Genomic DNA, 18,042 nt, shown 5'->3' on the forward strand with positions numbered 1-18,042 from the left:
TCATATAAATGAAAGTGTTAAATTTCTAATTATTTCAGGACAGACTGCAGGGTTTCTTAACGTAGAATAATCACAACGGTGGCCAAAAGAAAGAAAATTGGTTAATGAGTAAATGAGGCATTCCTTTTGGTGTAATATTACAGAGTTCACTTAAATTACTCTTTCCCTACATCACTGTTCAATGATACTAAACCTGTATTCTGTAATAATGACCTAGAAATGGCAAAGCTTGACCCTTGATCTGTAACTGGCCGAAAACATTTATAAAACGACTTTGTCTTAAGATTTTAAAGTGGTATGGTTGGTGGTTTTACAGAACACCATGAAAATATGCCTTCAAAAAGCTTAGAGATTAAATATACACACACTCCAGGTTTGAACTATGTAGTACTTCTACGCTGATTACCTGAGTGGTTAATATAGACAAATTCAAAGTTTTCAAGTAATTTTTTTCAGATAGGTCAGAATCTTGGGAAAACAGTTAAAAAAAATATCCCCTGAACGAACAATTTTATGACATACTCTTTAGGATGGTATCAGGAGATCCTAAAAACTACACCTACTAATCGTGTAATTTTCACCAAAATACTGACTGCTGGGCCGCACTCAGCTCATCTATAATGTACTGACTATTTTATTTTAAATTACTAGATCAGAGGTGCTACAAGGGTAGAGGTGGGAATGGTGACGATCACATAAATAGTGTGGACAACAACTTCCCAATCAATGTATTCCGACAAGTAGGAAAGTAGATTATCAGGAAGCTAAATGGACAGTCCAGAAAACAAATACAGTACTAGGGACTTAGTACTCAGTCAACAATTATGAGCACTACTGGCTTGGAGACAGAGCTCTGGCAGCCTAGTGGTAAGCAGCTGTGCTGCAAACCTGAAGATGTGAGGCTCTAACGTACCAGCTGCTCTCTAGGAGAGAGATGAGCAGTCTCCTCCTGTTTGACTGTAGCCTCTGAAACCCACTGAAGGGTCAGCTACGAGTCGGTTCCGAATCAAAAGTACTTAACAACAGTAACACTGGCTTGTAGAAGAAAGGTAGAAGACGACATCAAGTTCAATAGACCTCATGCTTTAAATACAGAAAACTAGGGCAAAGAGCTTTCCCCAACTTACACATTACCTTTGCCATGATGTAAAAGGCACAAAGGAGTAGCTGATCCAAATGTCTGTCTTTCATTAAATCAGGGCAGTGAACTAAAGTGAATTCAAAACATGTCCATATCTTTCTTCGCAGTTCATTGGAAATATCCAGTTTTAAACACAAATCACGTAAGCGTACACTTGCCAAATGATAGACCTAATATGAAAGATAGTACATTGATGAGGGAAAAAACTGGGTGAATCACTTGGAAATTGAGTCTTCCCGTGAATAAGTTTTTAAAATACTCAAGCTATAGATGCATTATGTTTGTTCTTTAACACTGGTTCATTGCTATGGTAGACTAATAAAGATGAAAGTAAAAGTTGCTTTGGAAAACATTAATGGAGTTCTGTATTTTAAACAGTCCTAAGAGAAGCACAAACTGTTGGTGGGGAATAGAGAAGAGATGGCAATAGAAAGTGGTAAAAAAGAGCAGGCTGCTCCTTCAGTCATCCTCCCCTCCATTTAAGGGGCCCTGCACTTATGTTAGAGATAATTCATTTAAAGGGATTATCCTGCAAAAGAAAATTCCCTGAAGAAACAAAGTCTTGCAATATATATACACTATTAAGGTGTGCCTGACTCAAACTTCATCTAATATACTTTGTTGTCAGGATGGGTCAGTCTTCAGAAAAAGACATTATGTTGGGAAAGGTAGAGGATTGGACTAAAAGTGAAAAATTGTTAACAAGATGGATTAACACAATAACTGTAACAATGGGCTTGAGCATATCAGAGCTTGTAACAATGGACTGAGAAAGCAAGGTTCAGATTTGTTGTTTGCAGGGTTCACAGGAGACTGTGATATAACATGATATAAGTTGGAAGGCATTATGCTGAATGAAGTAAGTCAAAAACAAAAAGAGAAATATTACTTATATAAAAAGACAGTAACAAAAGCTTCTTAGTGGTATCAGGTATGAGAAAAAGCAAAGAAAGGAATGTTAACAGTGATGGAAATTTAATAGTGACTAAGGACAGAATTGCATGACTGATTATTTTAGTAATTTCAAGTTGTACTTCTATGAAAAGCTGAATTGGCTAAAGTTGTTAAATATATTTACAAGAACAACAAATACAGAATGAGTAGCTGCTGAGGATGATTTCTACAACTAGAAACCTCATGGGATCTGTTCTGTTTATTAGTATGGAGGGTAAAGGGTTGATTTCATAGGACAGTTAAATGGTCTAATAACCTGTTTAGTGCCTCTGCTCTACTTTCTAGCCTGGAGTCTTAAGAAGCTTCTAAGTTGCCATGCAGTGCATAACAACTGGTCTCTGCTTCTCCTGAACAACTAAGAAAGAGTCAGGAACAGGATACAGAATGTGTGGCTAATTGCCTCCATGAAAAACTGCCTTCTGGTCATGTGACCAGAACTGTATGGTGCCCATATACCACTACTGAACATTTTGATCTGAGATTCCACAGAAGAATCCTAATCAAAGGAGGAAAAGTACAGAACAGGATTTAATTTTAATTTAATTTTCATAGACTCCAAGTGTCCATTAAAATTGAATGAACCCTTAAACAACCTCCTAAAATAATCCTTAAATCAATAGTGTGAAATGCAATGTATACGAACTTTATAAGAAAACCAATATTAAAAAATAAAAACCTTAACCAAAATTAACTCCTGATAAAAATTATCCCTTAAGTCTTCTTGAAACCAAGTACTTGTTTAACTTAATTAGTAAAACAGGTCTGCCTTAACTATTATGCTCTTTTAAGAATTATTTATATGGAAATCAAAATAACAATACTAACAGAGGAGAAACCTTAAGAGAGAGTGAATTTATGTTAATGGAGAGGAACAATTCGGTAAAGGAAGGTCAGAATGGTTACTGAACAATGAAATCAGTGCCACTAAATGGTGCACATAGAAATGGAACATAAAAATGAACATAAAAATGGAACTGGTGTATGGTTTGCTGTATATACTCTCAACAAAAACAGTAAAATAAACAAAATCACTTTTTCTTTTTTAATTCCCTGAAAATTTTACAGCTCTAAGTCTCACAACTGGAAGCAAGAGTGGCATTCACTTCTTAAACAGTATGCCTCTCGAAACTCTATGAACTTTGATAAATGTCGATTGTGAAAGAAAGGCTCCAGGCCTTTTGTTCATAGGGTTGAACCATTTTGACCTTCCTTTACCGAACTGTTCCTCTCCATTAACATAAATTCACATGAGTTGTGCTTGAAGGCAATCAACAATAATCAACAAGACTCAAAAATATAATTAAAATAAATGCTTGCAGTCGAAAGCTTGGTTGTGGCAGAAAACTGCGTTCTATTCCAGTGCATGGTCTCCCTTTCTGCTACAGTTAACAGAATCTCTGATTTTTGAGGAGGGCACTAGACTTCCTGCAATCAAGTTCTGAAAATTCTAGGGATGGATGTGACAAAGTAGGAATTAAGCAACACCAGTATATCTAACTTCTAGGAAGAGTTCCTAAGATGAGGGGAGTGTTCTCCTTTTGCTGTCTGGATCTGGAACAGAAGCAGGACTGAGTTGAGAGCCTTTTGTTAAGAAACAAAGAACAAACCCTAGAAGACCCTTGGATTCCGAGGGACAGTGGAAACCACAGAAGTCCCAGGTTACCTATCCAGACTATCTTGCTGAAGATACTGTTATCTGTCATTTTTCTTACAAACATAAAGCTAAGGAATAAATGACATATGGTTTAGAGGTAAGGAGTTGTGCTGCCAACCCAAAGGCATGCAGTTTGAATCCTTAGGAGAAAGGATGGACCAGTCCCCTCTTGTGCAATTTACAGCTTCTGAAAACCCATTTGGCGGGTCAGTTATAAGTCAGTTCTGACTTGATTGGTACATAACATAACATGTTCCTGAATAAAGTCAGAGTACTTTTCAGGAGCACTGAAAGAAACAGGATTCACTACAAAAACATAGAAAGTAATGCTCACATTTTATCTTAATAGCAGACATCTAATTCAGAGTCTATGATGAAATTTTCCATGACAGCAAAAGACAAAAGAGGAAAAAAATTGATAAGCAAACTTAGTCTACAGAAAAAGTATAGCATGTAAAAAATACAATATATGAAGGATCATTACAAACTAAGGAAATGAACCAAATTTTTATTAACAGTCATTTGAAAATGATGAAACAATTTCTTTAAGTTTTAAACCTTAAACACCATGTTAAAACATTAAAAAAGATCATTTTGGTTTTAAAACTCTGAATGGAATAGCTAGTCATTTGATTACCAGATCCATCTTATCAAAAGTTGATGATAATAAAAATAAACTTCCACAACTAAAAGCAAATTTAATCCATCTTTATTCATTAATATTCAAATAATGAAGGTTATGAGAGATAGTCGCATCTCTTCTCATCATGGCAAATATTTATATAAAACAAGCATTTTCCATTTTAATCTTTCCTATGTAAAATTTGTGACATTAATTACATTCATTATCTTGTTCTTAACTGGTCATAGTCCAAAAGGTTAACATAATCAGATTTATGATAAAAATTTATCTTCCTGTTAACACCCAACTAATCTTTATCATTCCTCAGTAATTTAAAGCTCACCCATGAGATCCAAAATATCTTGTTTACAATAAACTAAACAGCAAAACAATGATTTCCTGTAAATTCCACAGGTGATGGATAACCACTACTCAAGGTCAGAAAGAACGTAAGAGTGTAAGAAACATAAATTTGGAAGTAGAAGAACACAAACTTGAGTCTAAATACCAAGATCATAATATTCTCTTTTGACGTAAAATATTTTAAATGAAGGAATAAAAACAAAGTTAAATTTCCCTTCTACTACTCAGCTGAACAAGCTCTTTGTAGATGCTATAAAAAGACATGTACAATAAAAAGACATACCTTTCTGTAAAACAAAGCTAAGGAACCAGTTCTCTTTGGTTTGTTTACTCCACCTGGATGCATCTCTTGTGCTTTAGTCAGCTGTGTCTGTTTTGGAGAACCCCCAAGTAAAGACTGCGCAGTAAGTGACACAGGGCTCTTCATGTTACAATCCTGAGTTGTATTCATGGAAATAGGTATCAGTGTGATCCTTCCAGCATCATTTGCAATACCTGAATATATAATTAAGAGAGCATAGTTAGAAAAAAGGTGCATGTGTTTTGGCAAAGTTGTCAATTATATTTGCTTAACATTCATTTGCTTTAATTTATAAGGTAACTACTAATAACAATCTAGTTATCCTACCAAGAATCATTTTAGTCTGTAACTTTTGGAAATCTGCTTTTACAGTCATCTCAGTGAAGAAACATTGACAAAGACTTTATATACTTGTAATCTAACTTCCTATAAATTTTCTTCATCAAATCATTATACACATAAAGGCAGACAAAACTATCAGACAAGGAAAAAGGACTACACCCATGACCATATATTTGGCAGATGATATTTTTAACTTATTTAAGTATATACATTCATGTATATAGAAGAGCCAAGAGGGGCGAATCATAAGAACACACTCTGAGGGAATGAACTGCTGGTGCTGGGGCCTTGAGAACATAGTCCTGAGAGGTGTCCTGATCAACTGGCATGAGAAAATCCAAAGAGACAATGCTCTACCTCCTACTTCAGTGAGGCAAACTACACTCTATAGAAACTAAAGATTGGTTTTACATTTCAAATGGTTATATTTTAAAATTAGTACTTAACATAATAACTTTAATTTGTCTCTTAAAATACAAAACCTAGTCCTTTAAGAAAGTTTGGTCACTTCTGTTCTACATCATAGAGATTTGTTGCCTCTCAGGATTTCATTTCTTGAACAATGTTTGATTTGCATCTCTCATCTCTATGGAATCCCATAAGTTAAAAACTTTATTACTTTACCAAAACAAGTTGCTAAAATATGAGAGGAGTAAAGCTGACTATATCCCTTGCATCAATTCTCAAAAGATTTTGAGAAATTACATGTAGGAAAAAAAGATACGTTTGTTTTTAAACTCTTCTTTTTTTTTTTTTTTTTATGCTCAGTACAAGTAAATTGACACTTTGTGGTTTTAAACTAAAATAAAAACCTGAAGTGAAAATGCTTTGTTGTACAATAAGGGTTGTGTATAAACCTCCATCCAAGCATGAAATGCTAGGGTGGTGTGATGGTTAATTTTATGTGGCAACTCGCCTAGGCTGTAGAATGCAGTTGTTTGGTCAAAAGCAATTCCAGGTGATGCTATGAAGATACTTTGTAAATGTGATTAACTTTCATGATCAGTTGATTTTAAATGAATATCCCTACTCTTAAAAATGTGGGTGGATCTCATGCAATCCACTGAGTTCCTTAAGAGTAAAATCTGATGTTTCTAAAAGGAATTCTGCGTCAAGGTTATAACATAACTACCTGAGGTTCTTACTGCTGACCTGCTCTGTGGAAGCTGAACTCTTCAGACTGAAACATCAACTTTTCTTTGAGTTTTCAACCTGGTGGCCTCCCCTATGGATTTCAGTCTTACTAAAGCCCATGATCACATGGCAGCCAATTCGTTACAATATCTCTATCTACCTACTGATCTATCCATCTATCCTACTGCTTTTGTTTCTTTGGAGAACACTGACTGATACAAGTGATGCGTACAGTTTGAAGAATATACTCACTCCTTTATGTATGATTATATTTGATTTTTGAGATATTTTTGAATAGCGTTAAAAGAATGTTATGTTTCTGTTCTTCAAAAGAGTGGAATGAATTTTCACCTATTACTAGAAAGACTAAAGAAGAATGTAATGAAGTTGGAGTCAAACAATTAACTCCCTTGATGCCTTAATAACATGAATGGAAAAAGTAAATACTCTTGAATTTCATCATCTGTAAAATACAGACGACACCTATGTCCAGGGCTGATTTGTGGATGAAACGAAACAATGATAATGATACAGATTCCAACACACAGTAAACACCCTTTAAATGACAACTGATGTCACTGTGGCAAAAATCTAATACTATAGGTAATGAAGTGTATTATTTCAAGCCCATGATACTGATGGATGTAAGAAAATCATTTCCTTTTATTACATTTTTTTAGAAATGCATTTAATTTTGGATTTTCCAGCTATATTTTATATTCTACCTAGACGGCACATAACAACAACAACCTAGTCATACAGGTTACAGAAATAACAAAAACTTAATCATACAGATGACTCTAATTTTACAGACCAAAAATGAAGCAAGTAACTTGACCAAGAATAAGAAAGTAGGTGAAATAAAGTTATCATATTGGGGTCTTTCTCCACACTATAATGCAGACTGAATAAAAATGGTTCGTTAATGACAGAAGCGACCTCTAGGCTAAAAGGATTAAAAGCAGGGGATGTCTAGGCTATTCCCTTCAGGGATAAAGTTAAGGGAGATGTTTACCAGCATGTGACAGTACATCCTTCTCCCTGTAATTTCATCCATATCACTCACTCACTTAACTATATACATTTTCCATGTTAACAAGTATTTCTGGGAAAATGCTAATGGTTCATAAGTTATTATAAATACATAGGACAGACTAGAATCCCTGGGCTAAGTATGTATCTCTTAACAATGAAACTTCTTGGTTCACGTTCAAGGAAAACCATCCAATGTCTTAGGATTTTAAGATTACAAACTTATTCTTTTTTTTTAAAATTATTATTAAATTTTACTAGTTTTAATGAACATTTACAGAGATTTTGGGTTCTCATTCATTCATTGTTGTACTGTACAAACTTATTCTTAATGTTTGATCTTGTTGGTAATTTATTTGGTTACCCCCCTCCCAAAAAAATACTTGATTAATTTTTGAGCTCTGGTTGCCTAGCAGATAAGGAATTGTGCTGCCAATCACAGACAGATGGTTTGAATCCACAGCTGCTCCCTAGGATAAGGATGGGCAATCTACTCCTGTGAGATTTATAGCCTCTGAAAGGCTGCTGGGGTCTGCTAGGACTCAGTTCCAATTCAATAGACATGACATTATCCATTCTGAGGAACAGATGAATGCAACACAGCAGCATCTTATAAAGATACCACAATGAATCCAAAATGAAGCATGACAAAATTTATTCTGTATGCTATCCTCCTGGCAAACCTATGGAACTAGAAATGATCCACAAGGGCACATGCGTACACAAAAACATGCAAAAAGAGATGTTTTTATCTGCACTCATGTGAAAAATACATTAGAAAAGAGTAGAGAAAGCTACAAAAGAATAATTCTAGATTATTAATTATTTTAAAAGATTTTCCCTCTGAGATAAGAATACTGTGTTTTGTATTCCTTAAGAGATGTTTTTAAATCAAGGAACAAAATTCTTGCTCAATACACTCATTTGGAAAGCTTCAAAATAAAAAAGGGAAGTCCCAACAAGGAAGAAAGTAAATTTACAAACCATGAAAATGAAAAAAGTAAAAAGGAGTAAGATGTTAAAAAAACATAAAATAAATGTCTTAAGATATTACCATGAAATGGAATTGTAACTTTTTGTCCTGTTGTCCCTGTTACTGTTGATGTGGCCATTGTTAAAAGACCTTGCCCAGGAGAGACTGTTATCTTTTCAGCATTAATACTTGAAGAAGGAGCAATTTTTAATTTTGTCCCTTCTGTTATGAGCTTGTCTGTCAGTATTTCCTTTGGAGGATCCTCTCCAAAAAGTCTTCTCTTTGCACTCCCTGCTGTAGGAGAACTGTAGCGTTCATGGACTGAAATCGGAGACAATGGCTGCATATCTGAAAAAGAGAAAAAGACATTTTAAAACAATTCATACACATTCCAAAATAATAATCAAGCTCATTTACTCAACAAATAATTATTGAATTTATATTTCAGACACTAAGGACACAGCCACAATAAAAAAACACCCCACAACAACCCAGATGTAGATTTTACCTTTACTGATTATCTATCTGGTAGGAAAAAACAGTATGAAATAAATCACTACACAAAATGTGAAAATTTTAACAATCATCATCATCCTGGTTCAAGACAGGTCATTTTTCTAGATCACTTTTTCTTGAACTTCTTCATATATTACAGAGCAAAATATGAAGAATAAAATAGAAGGTGCAAGGCTGAATGAGATGAGCACTAAATTTAAGTGGTTGTTCTATTAGCTTCAGTTTCTCAATATTATTTAGTAAACAGCCCAGGAGAAGAAAGTGCAAAAGCAAATTATAAGTGTGGTGATTTACAGTTCTTCCTTCTGTATCACCCTGCTAAGTATCATTTTAGGCAGTAGCTGTGGGGAATCAACTTCTATAAGACTACCTAGCAGGAGATGAAGAGGAGTAAAGGTAATAAAGCTGTTCTTACCTTTGTGCTAATCTGTGGTTGGCAATAGTGCAATGATTTAAAAAAAAGAAAAAAAAAAGTCAAGTATCATGCCTCTCTTCCAGGGCTGCCTTCTGCAAGAGTGTTCTCCACTCCATGTTCACATGGTGCAAAGGTACATCTATCCCCTTACAGCCCTATTTTCCCATGATTCTTCCTTACCTTTTAAACCTCATTATTTCTTTACATGTATGGCAATATATACATTTAAACAGAAAACATTTCACTACATAATTAGATAAAACATCATTAATCAATTTTCAAAACATGTTTAAAGGCATAACAGTTATCTCTGTAAATGGTTTGGCAGCTCCCTCTGTATTACTACTCAAATCTGAGACAAGGAAGGAAATAGCCATGGTTTAATCTCTTCATAGTCTCTTTGCCTTAAGAAAACAAGCAGAAATCTATACTACAGTTCCTATTAACTCTCTACATGAGTCTATCTGAATCCTAAAAGATTTAAGAAACCCAAGGCAAGCTTTGAATTCAAGTAGGAATACTCAAAGTTGATATTTTAAGGGAAAATTCAAGATATAGCATGAGGTAGGCTGTAAATTCCTTGAAATTTATCTTTTCCTAACACTTTCCTTTTTTTAAAATGAAAAAAGTTATAGTGGAAACTCAATGAAAATTTAATAAATATGCAAGCTAACAAATTGCTTCATCCTCCTCAGATTAAATATTATTATTTTCTAAGGATTTCCTTTTATTTGCTTTGATTTATATAAGGAAATACATTTCCCCATAATTATGAGAATAATATATGCTATGAATGCCATGAAAGCTTTATTCGTAACAGTCAAAAACAACTCAAACATCTATCAACTGGTGAACAAAATGTGGGATATCATACAATGGACTATCATTTAACTGTGAAAAGAAATGAAGTAGTGACATGTTACAACACAGATAAACCTTGAAAATATTATGCTAAACATAAGAAAGTAGACCCAGAAGGCCACATACTTGTGTAATACTTGTAATAGGCAAATCCAGAGAGACAGAAAGTAGATTGCCGGTTCCAGAGGATGAGAAGCCAAGGTAAGGTGAATGACTGCTAAAAGGTAAGAGGTTTCACATGGGGGTGGGGGTTTGGGGGGTGTGTGTGTAATGAAATGGCCTGGAATTTGACAGTAATGACAGTAATCTTTTGAACTAGTGAATTATAAACACATAAAGGGTTTAAATAATTTATGATATATAAATTATATCCCAACAAAAATTTATGTTCATTGAACAAGCTCAAACAAAACCAAGAAACTGTAACAAAGAAAGTAAAAAATCACTTGAAATCCACCATTTGGAGAGAACCATAGTTTAGTGACTATCCTTCATTATGCTACTTCTTAGGTCTTCAGGCAAATATACACATACATTATTGTCATGAGCACACATACGTACATAAAAATAATTCTTGATTTGCATAGTTTCAAGATGCATGAATTTCAGTTACCACAATTTATTTAAATTAACACCAAACTACCTACAAGACTGTTCAAGTTTCAGTAGTATATTAACTATGAACGATAATATATAAACTACAAACTTCCTACTGACTCTAGTCCACAAAGCATTAGTAAAGAACATATGTGTATCATGATTGTGGCCAGTAAATCACTTCTTTCAAAGTCTGATAACTATTAGTTATGACATGTTTGTTATTCAGTTCATGCAGACAGAAAACCATGCAGTTGTATTAACTTTGTCTGCCTCATTGATAAACCCATGATATGACACTTTATAAAAATAAAACTGAGAGAATTAGGGAAAAAATCCAGAATACCAAATACCACCATCAAAATGTGCAAAAAACAAACAAATGATAATGTCCTAAGTGAAGTTTAAATTGAGTATCAGTGAAGTCATAGGAGAAACGATAAAGTAAAGCATGTAAAGGCTGACACTGTTCCTGAAGGAAACGTCATAAATGTGCAACACTGTTCTAACAAAAAGGATAAAGGTGTTCTAGAGAGAGCAAGGACAGCAAAAAAGTCACATTAAAGGAATTCTCAGAAATATTTTAAGACATTGAAAAAGCAAAGTATAAAATGTTAAAGTTTGGTAAGTAGCAACGAGAGCCTCAAAAGCTTGTGAGCAGCAATCCAAGGCACAATCATTGGGTTCTTCTTGTCTAGAACAACGAAGTTTGAAGAAAATAAAAAACAAAAGGAAGTAATTAGCTCTCGCTCTCTTACTCTCCTTTTCATGCTGAAAGGTCTGCTTTCACTGCTGTCTTTTCAGAAGTCCCTTCTCCTTCTTTTTCACTCTCTTTTGCATGGTCCACCTTTCACTAGCTATGCCTGTCTTACTTCTTAAATGAACCTTTTCTCATTTGATTTTCCAAATTGAAAAAAAAAAAAGGAAATAATTAGTCTAAATATTAACAGACTTCATGAACTTCAACTTTCACAACACTGAGATGAGAAGAACTAAGTGTCTGGTACCACGGCTGATTGAAAGGAAAGGGATCACAATCTCCCAGGGAAAAAAATGTGAAACAAAACTTCAAAGTCATTAAAATGGGTAGGCTTATTACTACTCTGATACAGACAGGGAGCATCCCCAATCCTCGCGGGTCACTCTATGAGCCTAGAACTGAGTTCGTCTCAGTGGCTCAACTTTCAGTCAAACAAACTTCCAAAGACATGTGGTTTGAGGCCACCAGCTGCTCCACAGGAGAAGGATGGGGAGTCTCTTCTTGTGAGATTAACAGCCTCTGAAAACCCACCAGAAGGACACCTATGGGTCAGTTTCAACTCTTCGGTACACAACGACAACAACAGCATATAACACCAGGGAGGTATTCAATCCTTGGAACAATTTAACATAAAAGATCAGAAAGGCAACACTTGCTTAGGAAGAAATCTCAGAAGTCAGGAAAGGAGAAGACAGAAGGAGGAACAGAAATAAGATACATAGGTGGAAGTGTTAGAAGCTGATGAAAATTTGGAAAGAAATATAATGATGCAAAAAGGACAGTAAGATGTAGCAGGCTTGTTTAAGTTATTCCTGATCGAGTTTACACTGAATATGTTCCTTTATTCAATATTTGTGATGTTTGAAATTTTAATTTACTATCAGCTTTCCAATTTTTCTAAACATTAATAACTGACATTTTTAACTGTTTTAACAATTTTTTAAATGACAATCATAAATTCTTCAAAGCCATAGTTTTGCATGACTTCACTTTGCAGTAATCTCATGGTCCTGAAAGCAAGCACTGTTCATGTGCACCCAAGTGTGTACATGCATGCTCTCTCACGCACGTGCATGCACGCGCGCACAAACACACACACACAGTTTAAAAATGGATCAGGAAAAAAAAATGGATCAGAGCTACAAAAGCAGAGAGTACCAGAGGAATGTCTATCTGTGTTTCACTGACTATGCAAACACATTTGACTGTGTGGATCACAATAAACTGTTGCTGACTGAGAAGAATGGGAATCCCAGAACACTTGATTGTGCTTATGAGAAACCTATACTTGGACCAAGGGGCAGTCATCACAACAGAACAAGAAGACACTGTATGGTTCAAAATTGGGAAGGGAGTGCACCAAGGATGTGTCCTATCTCCGTATCTTTTCACTCTATACGTGGAACAGATTGGCCAGGAGGCTGGACTCTATGAGGCATTAGGATTAGAGGTAGACTCATCAACAACCTGCATTATGCAGATGACACCCCTTGCTTGCTAAAACTGAGGAAGACCAGAAGCACTTGCTGTAGAGGGTCAACGACTGCAGCCTTCGATATGACTGAAGTTCAACATCAAGAAAACAAAGATTCTCACCACCGGACCAACTGGCATCATCATGACAGATGGTGAAGAGACTGAGATTGTTAACAGCTTCAGTTTGCTTGCCTGTACATCAATACTCTTTGTATCAGCAGACTGGAAATTAAGACAAATTGCATTGGTAAAGTCTGCTGTCAGAAACCTCTCCAAAGTACTGAAGAGCAACAATGAAAATCTGGAGACTAAGGTGCAGCTGATATAGGCCATGGTCTTTGCACTGATGCCTTTGAGCTGTGGTGTTGGAGATGAGTACTGAATATACCATGGACTACTAGGAAAACAAACAAGTTCGTTCTGGAGAGGGTGAAGCCAGGCTGCTCCTTGGAGGCAAGGATTCTGAAGCTTCTTCTGGCATACTTTGGACTTGTTGCAAGGCGGGATCAGTCCTTGGAGAGGGAAGACATGCTTGGAAGGGTGGAGGGACAGCACAGGAGAGGAAGACCCTCAATGAGATGGACTGATTCAGTGACTGGGATAATGGGGATAGGTTTTGGTGACAGTAAGATTGGCACATGATAGAGCAGGGTTAAGGGCTGTTGTACACAAGATTGCTATGAGTTGCAGGCAACTTGAAGGCACATAACAACAACAGAGCTACCTCACTAAGTAACTTGAATATTTGTCTTACGGATACTGTTTGGTCAGGAAATTTCCTTCAATGACATTTTAAAAATCTGCATTAATATTTTCCTATTGGTAATACAAAAAATGAACTATTTTGAGTTCAGCCACTTTTTAGATGAGTTTAAGCATCTCAATAAGAATGAAAGCTCTCAGCTTTCAAGATACCTTTACAGACACACAGACAAAAAGAAAACCAAGAACCTCTTGCTAAATATGGAAAGCAGATAATTAGTTTAAAACATATTCTATTACTATTTGAGAATTCTTTTAAAATATTAATTCATTAAAAGGTCAAAAACACTATTTCTATAATACGTGATAATGCAATAAAAAGAAATTATGTTAAAAATCAGACTGAAAATTTTACATATTATTATAAATATAATTATATAATAATTTTAAAGTTATATAATTTTAATATAAAAATTTATATACTGAGCCTCAAAAATACTCAATTCATTTAGGGAGATGGCAAAAGCATAAAGACCCTTTTCAAATCCTACGGAAAAAATTAAAATGTAATTAGTATGTTAGCAAGACTTTAAATTTGCTGATAAAAATTATCTTTGCTATATTTTTTCCTGTTTCACAATCTAAGATGGTTGAACTTACCCCTTCGGAGATTCCCACTGTCAGTCCGAACTTCCATGACACGTGGATGCATTATGGGAGACATTGGCATCATAGGAAGATGTCCCTGGATATTTCCCCCATTTCCTGTTTCAAAGTTGTTTGGAAAGGTAACCTGTAGAAGACAAACTAGTTTGCTTTACATACAAATAAACTTAGCAATGAAAATGTAACATGGAAACAATGGAGGAAAAGTGTCTTAAAAACTTATTTACTTTCCTTGCATTCATAATTATTGCAAATTATAACAACTTCCATAAAGTGTTTAATCATTATTACCTTTACATATATGAAAAGAATTAATTTAATCTTGTATCTGTGTTAAGTTTATTGAAGTGAAATAAGCTTTTATAATAAGCACTATCATTCTCCACCCAGGAATGAGAAAACAGAGGTTCAAAATATGAAATTTGCTCAAAGAAACACTATTGCTAAGTAAGAGTCAAGGTTTGAGTCCAAAATTTCTTTTGCTTCAAGTCTATAGTTGTTTCCACATTCCTAATGAGTTCTACAATGGACTACTGATAAATACTGAAGACTGCTCAGTCTGCTGCAAGACTGGAAAACTGTTAATGATATCTCAAAAAAGTATCCCTCTCTTCTGCTGAACCTCTACTTTTCTATGCATGGGATCTTTATCCATAGGTTAGATCCTCCTGATAAAATGTGCAAAGCATGTGAGACAATAAAATGTGACCTATCCATTTATAGTTAAATAAATAAGGATTAATAATAAATACTGATATACCTTACACTATGGAAGAACCTTAAACACTACAGCTTAAAGAAGTTAATCACAACTGACAAGAACGTATTTACGATTTTATAACATGTACAAAACAGGTAAATCTGTAAGTAGAAAACAGACTGGTCATTGAAGATAGATGAGGAGTCAATACTAACAGTTATGGGGTTTCTTTATGTGGTACCAAAAAATGCTAACATTGATTACAGTAATACCTGAAAAACTTAGAGTATGTACTTTTTAAACTGGTGAAATTTATGGTATGTGAACTGATCTAAATAAAATTGTTATTAAAACTGATCGTGGTGATAGTTTTACAACTCTGGGAATGCACTAAAACCACTAAATTTACACTTTATTTTTTTCTTCTGTTGCACAGTATCTTCCCTTCTCCATCACCTCTAGCAATGCACCCCTTGTTCTGGACTGTTGTCATATGTATAATGAGTAACCATATATTCTTTTCAGACAGTTCTTCCCCTCATTTTGTCTACTGCACTGATCTTTATCTATCCACTCTTCCCCCTTCTCTGCCCACCCCCCTATCTGTTCTAATTTATAACAGTGGTATTATACAGTATTTGTCCTTTTGTGACAGATATTTCACTCAGTAAAATGCCCTCCAGGCTTTCCATGCTGTGTAATGCTTTATGAGTTCATTGTTCTTCAATGCTGCATAATATGCTTTTGTGTCAATGTCCCAGTTTTCCTATCCATTTATTTGTTTTTGGGCATTTGAGTTGCTTCCACCTCTTTGCTATTGTGAATAATGCAGCAATAAACATGGGTGTATATACATCTCCTTGAGCCGTGGCACTGGTTTCTTTATAGGGTATATTCCCAGTACTGCAATTGCAGGGTTAAAAGGTATGTCTATTCCAACTTTTTTAAATTTTTTTTATTCTTCAGCTAAGACAGCAGAAGAGGTGATTTATTGTGCACGTGACATCCAACCACAACTAAGCAGAGTTAGCCCAGAATATCATAGGTCCAGGGCAACAGATCAAAAGGGCTTGGTTTCGAAGGAGGGAAGTGGGCCTCTCAGGTGTTCATGGCGATCGAATGGTGATAGACATTCTAGATCCCCTGAGTCAGAAGTTCTAGACAGGAGCATGCAGTCCAATTGGTATCAGCGTCCCCGGCCTGTGGCATTCTCTACTCCTGCCACTGTGGTGTCTGCGGGTGCACATGCTCACGTCTACTTGGACCTCTGCCTCATCTTTCTTCTTTTACGCTTCAGCCTGCGCATTCGCTTTTTCCTCCACTTGGCCCTCATGGTTTAGAGGTCTCGAACAAGATGGTGCTAAAGTGGAAAAAGCTATTCCAACTTTTTAAGAAAGAAACAGACCACCGTTCATAGTGGTCTTTCATTTTATACTCCCACCAACAGTGAATAAGAGTTCTAACCTCTCTACAACCTTGCCCATAAGTGCTGTTTGCTGTCCTGCTGAACTCTGCTATTGTTGCTGGGTTGAGTTTATACGTTAAGTGGGTGAATGATATTCACTGTAAATTATAGCTCAACATCACAGTCTGGGGCTGGTTCCCAGGAGAAGCCTTTTCTTGGAGAGGGATATCATGGTTGGGAAGGTGGAGAGTCAGCAAAAGAGAGAAAGACCCTCAACCAGGTGGACTGACACCATTGCTGCAACAATGGACTCAAGTGTGTCAGAGACAATGAGGTTGGCAAAGGGCAGGACAGGTTCAGATAGGCTTGTTGTTCATAGGGTCACTACAAGTCCTACTTAACTCAATGACACCTAATAACAATAACAACAAAGTTATGATTTTAAGAGAGAAAGAGAGAGAGAGAAGAAAATTACACAATTATCAGCCCTGCTCTGACTCACTTCTTCACATGTAGGAACTTTGTTTGCAGAAGCCTTCAACGCCTCCCATAGTGCAGAATTATGAGTCCAAGCTAAACTCTCCAAAATTTGTTCTTCAATGCTGTTCAGGTGTTTTACCATATCCCTAGAAAGTCCCTCCTCCGACCGGATCACCACCTCAATAACCTGGGGAGAGGAAAATTGAGAAAGCAATGTAGTCAATTTTATAAAAACACAAAGAATCAGTTCTTAAAAAACTCATTGCCATCAAGTAGGAATGGATACATAGCTTACCCTCTGGCAGATTTACAAGACCATAAATCATATAGGACAAGACTACTCATTTGTCTCTCTTAGGCCCTCGGAGGGATTTGAACCAACAAAGCAGCAGAGTCTTTGGGTAAATAGCAAAATTCCCTATGGACTAGGTCATGAGAGCTCCTGAGACTAGACTTTCACATATGACTTGTTCTGGCTTTATTGTGTGACAGAACCAAAGTCATCTTTGAACTATAATTTTGTGGCTTATTAATATGTTTTATTTATTAAGAATCTTTTATGCTCTTCAAAACATTTTTACAAATATTATGTTTCTCATGTTTTATGTCATTCATGGAAAAAGAGTAGAAGTCAGTCAATAGCCCAACAATGTCAGAAGTTGGATCATGGGTTCCCAGTGTAGTTCTATTTTGAATCTACTATCCCATTTCAGCTATTCATGCTAATAACCAAAAAGTGTGGAATAAATGAAGCGTTTAAAATGAACTCTGCTTATGCAAAGTAAAATTCCATCTTAATAAGGGAAATTATCTAAAAGTTTGGGAGTATACATATAAAAAAGACTAATTTTTTTTTTTGGCAGATGTTGAAAACTATAGGTTATTTTAGTATTTACATTTAGCTGTATTTTTCTCTTTTTTCTTGTTATGTACTGTCAAACTGGATCT

General features: G+C 35.5%; 1 protein-coding gene across 1 annotated transcript in view; it reads right to left on the minus strand.

Annotated features, from left to right (window-relative positions):
- Positions 1–18,042, minus strand: part of RBL1 (retinoblastoma-like 1 (p107)) — a 62,749-nt gene that overhangs the window by 11,840 nt on the left and 32,867 nt on the right. Inside the window, exons 13-17 of the mRNA XM_006881505.1 lie at positions 17,117–17,281; positions 14,504–14,636; positions 8,598–8,864; positions 5,018–5,229; positions 1,135–1,311 (exon numbers count right to left, since the gene is read on the minus strand). Coding sequence (XP_006881567.1) covers positions 1,135–1,311; positions 5,018–5,229; positions 8,598–8,864; positions 14,504–14,636; positions 17,117–17,281 — 954 coding nt within the window. The remainder of the gene's footprint in view (positions 1–1,134; positions 1,312–5,017; positions 5,230–8,597; positions 8,865–14,503; positions 14,637–17,116; positions 17,282–18,042) is intronic.

The sequence above is a fragment of the Elephantulus edwardii genome, unplaced genomic scaffold (assembly GCF_000299155.1).
Source record: "Elephantulus edwardii isolate Elephantulus edwardi_28Jun2011 unplaced genomic scaffold, EleEdw1.0 scaffold00015, whole genome shotgun sequence".
NCBI lineage: Eukaryota > Metazoa > Chordata > Mammalia > Macroscelidea > Macroscelididae > Elephantulus > Elephantulus edwardii.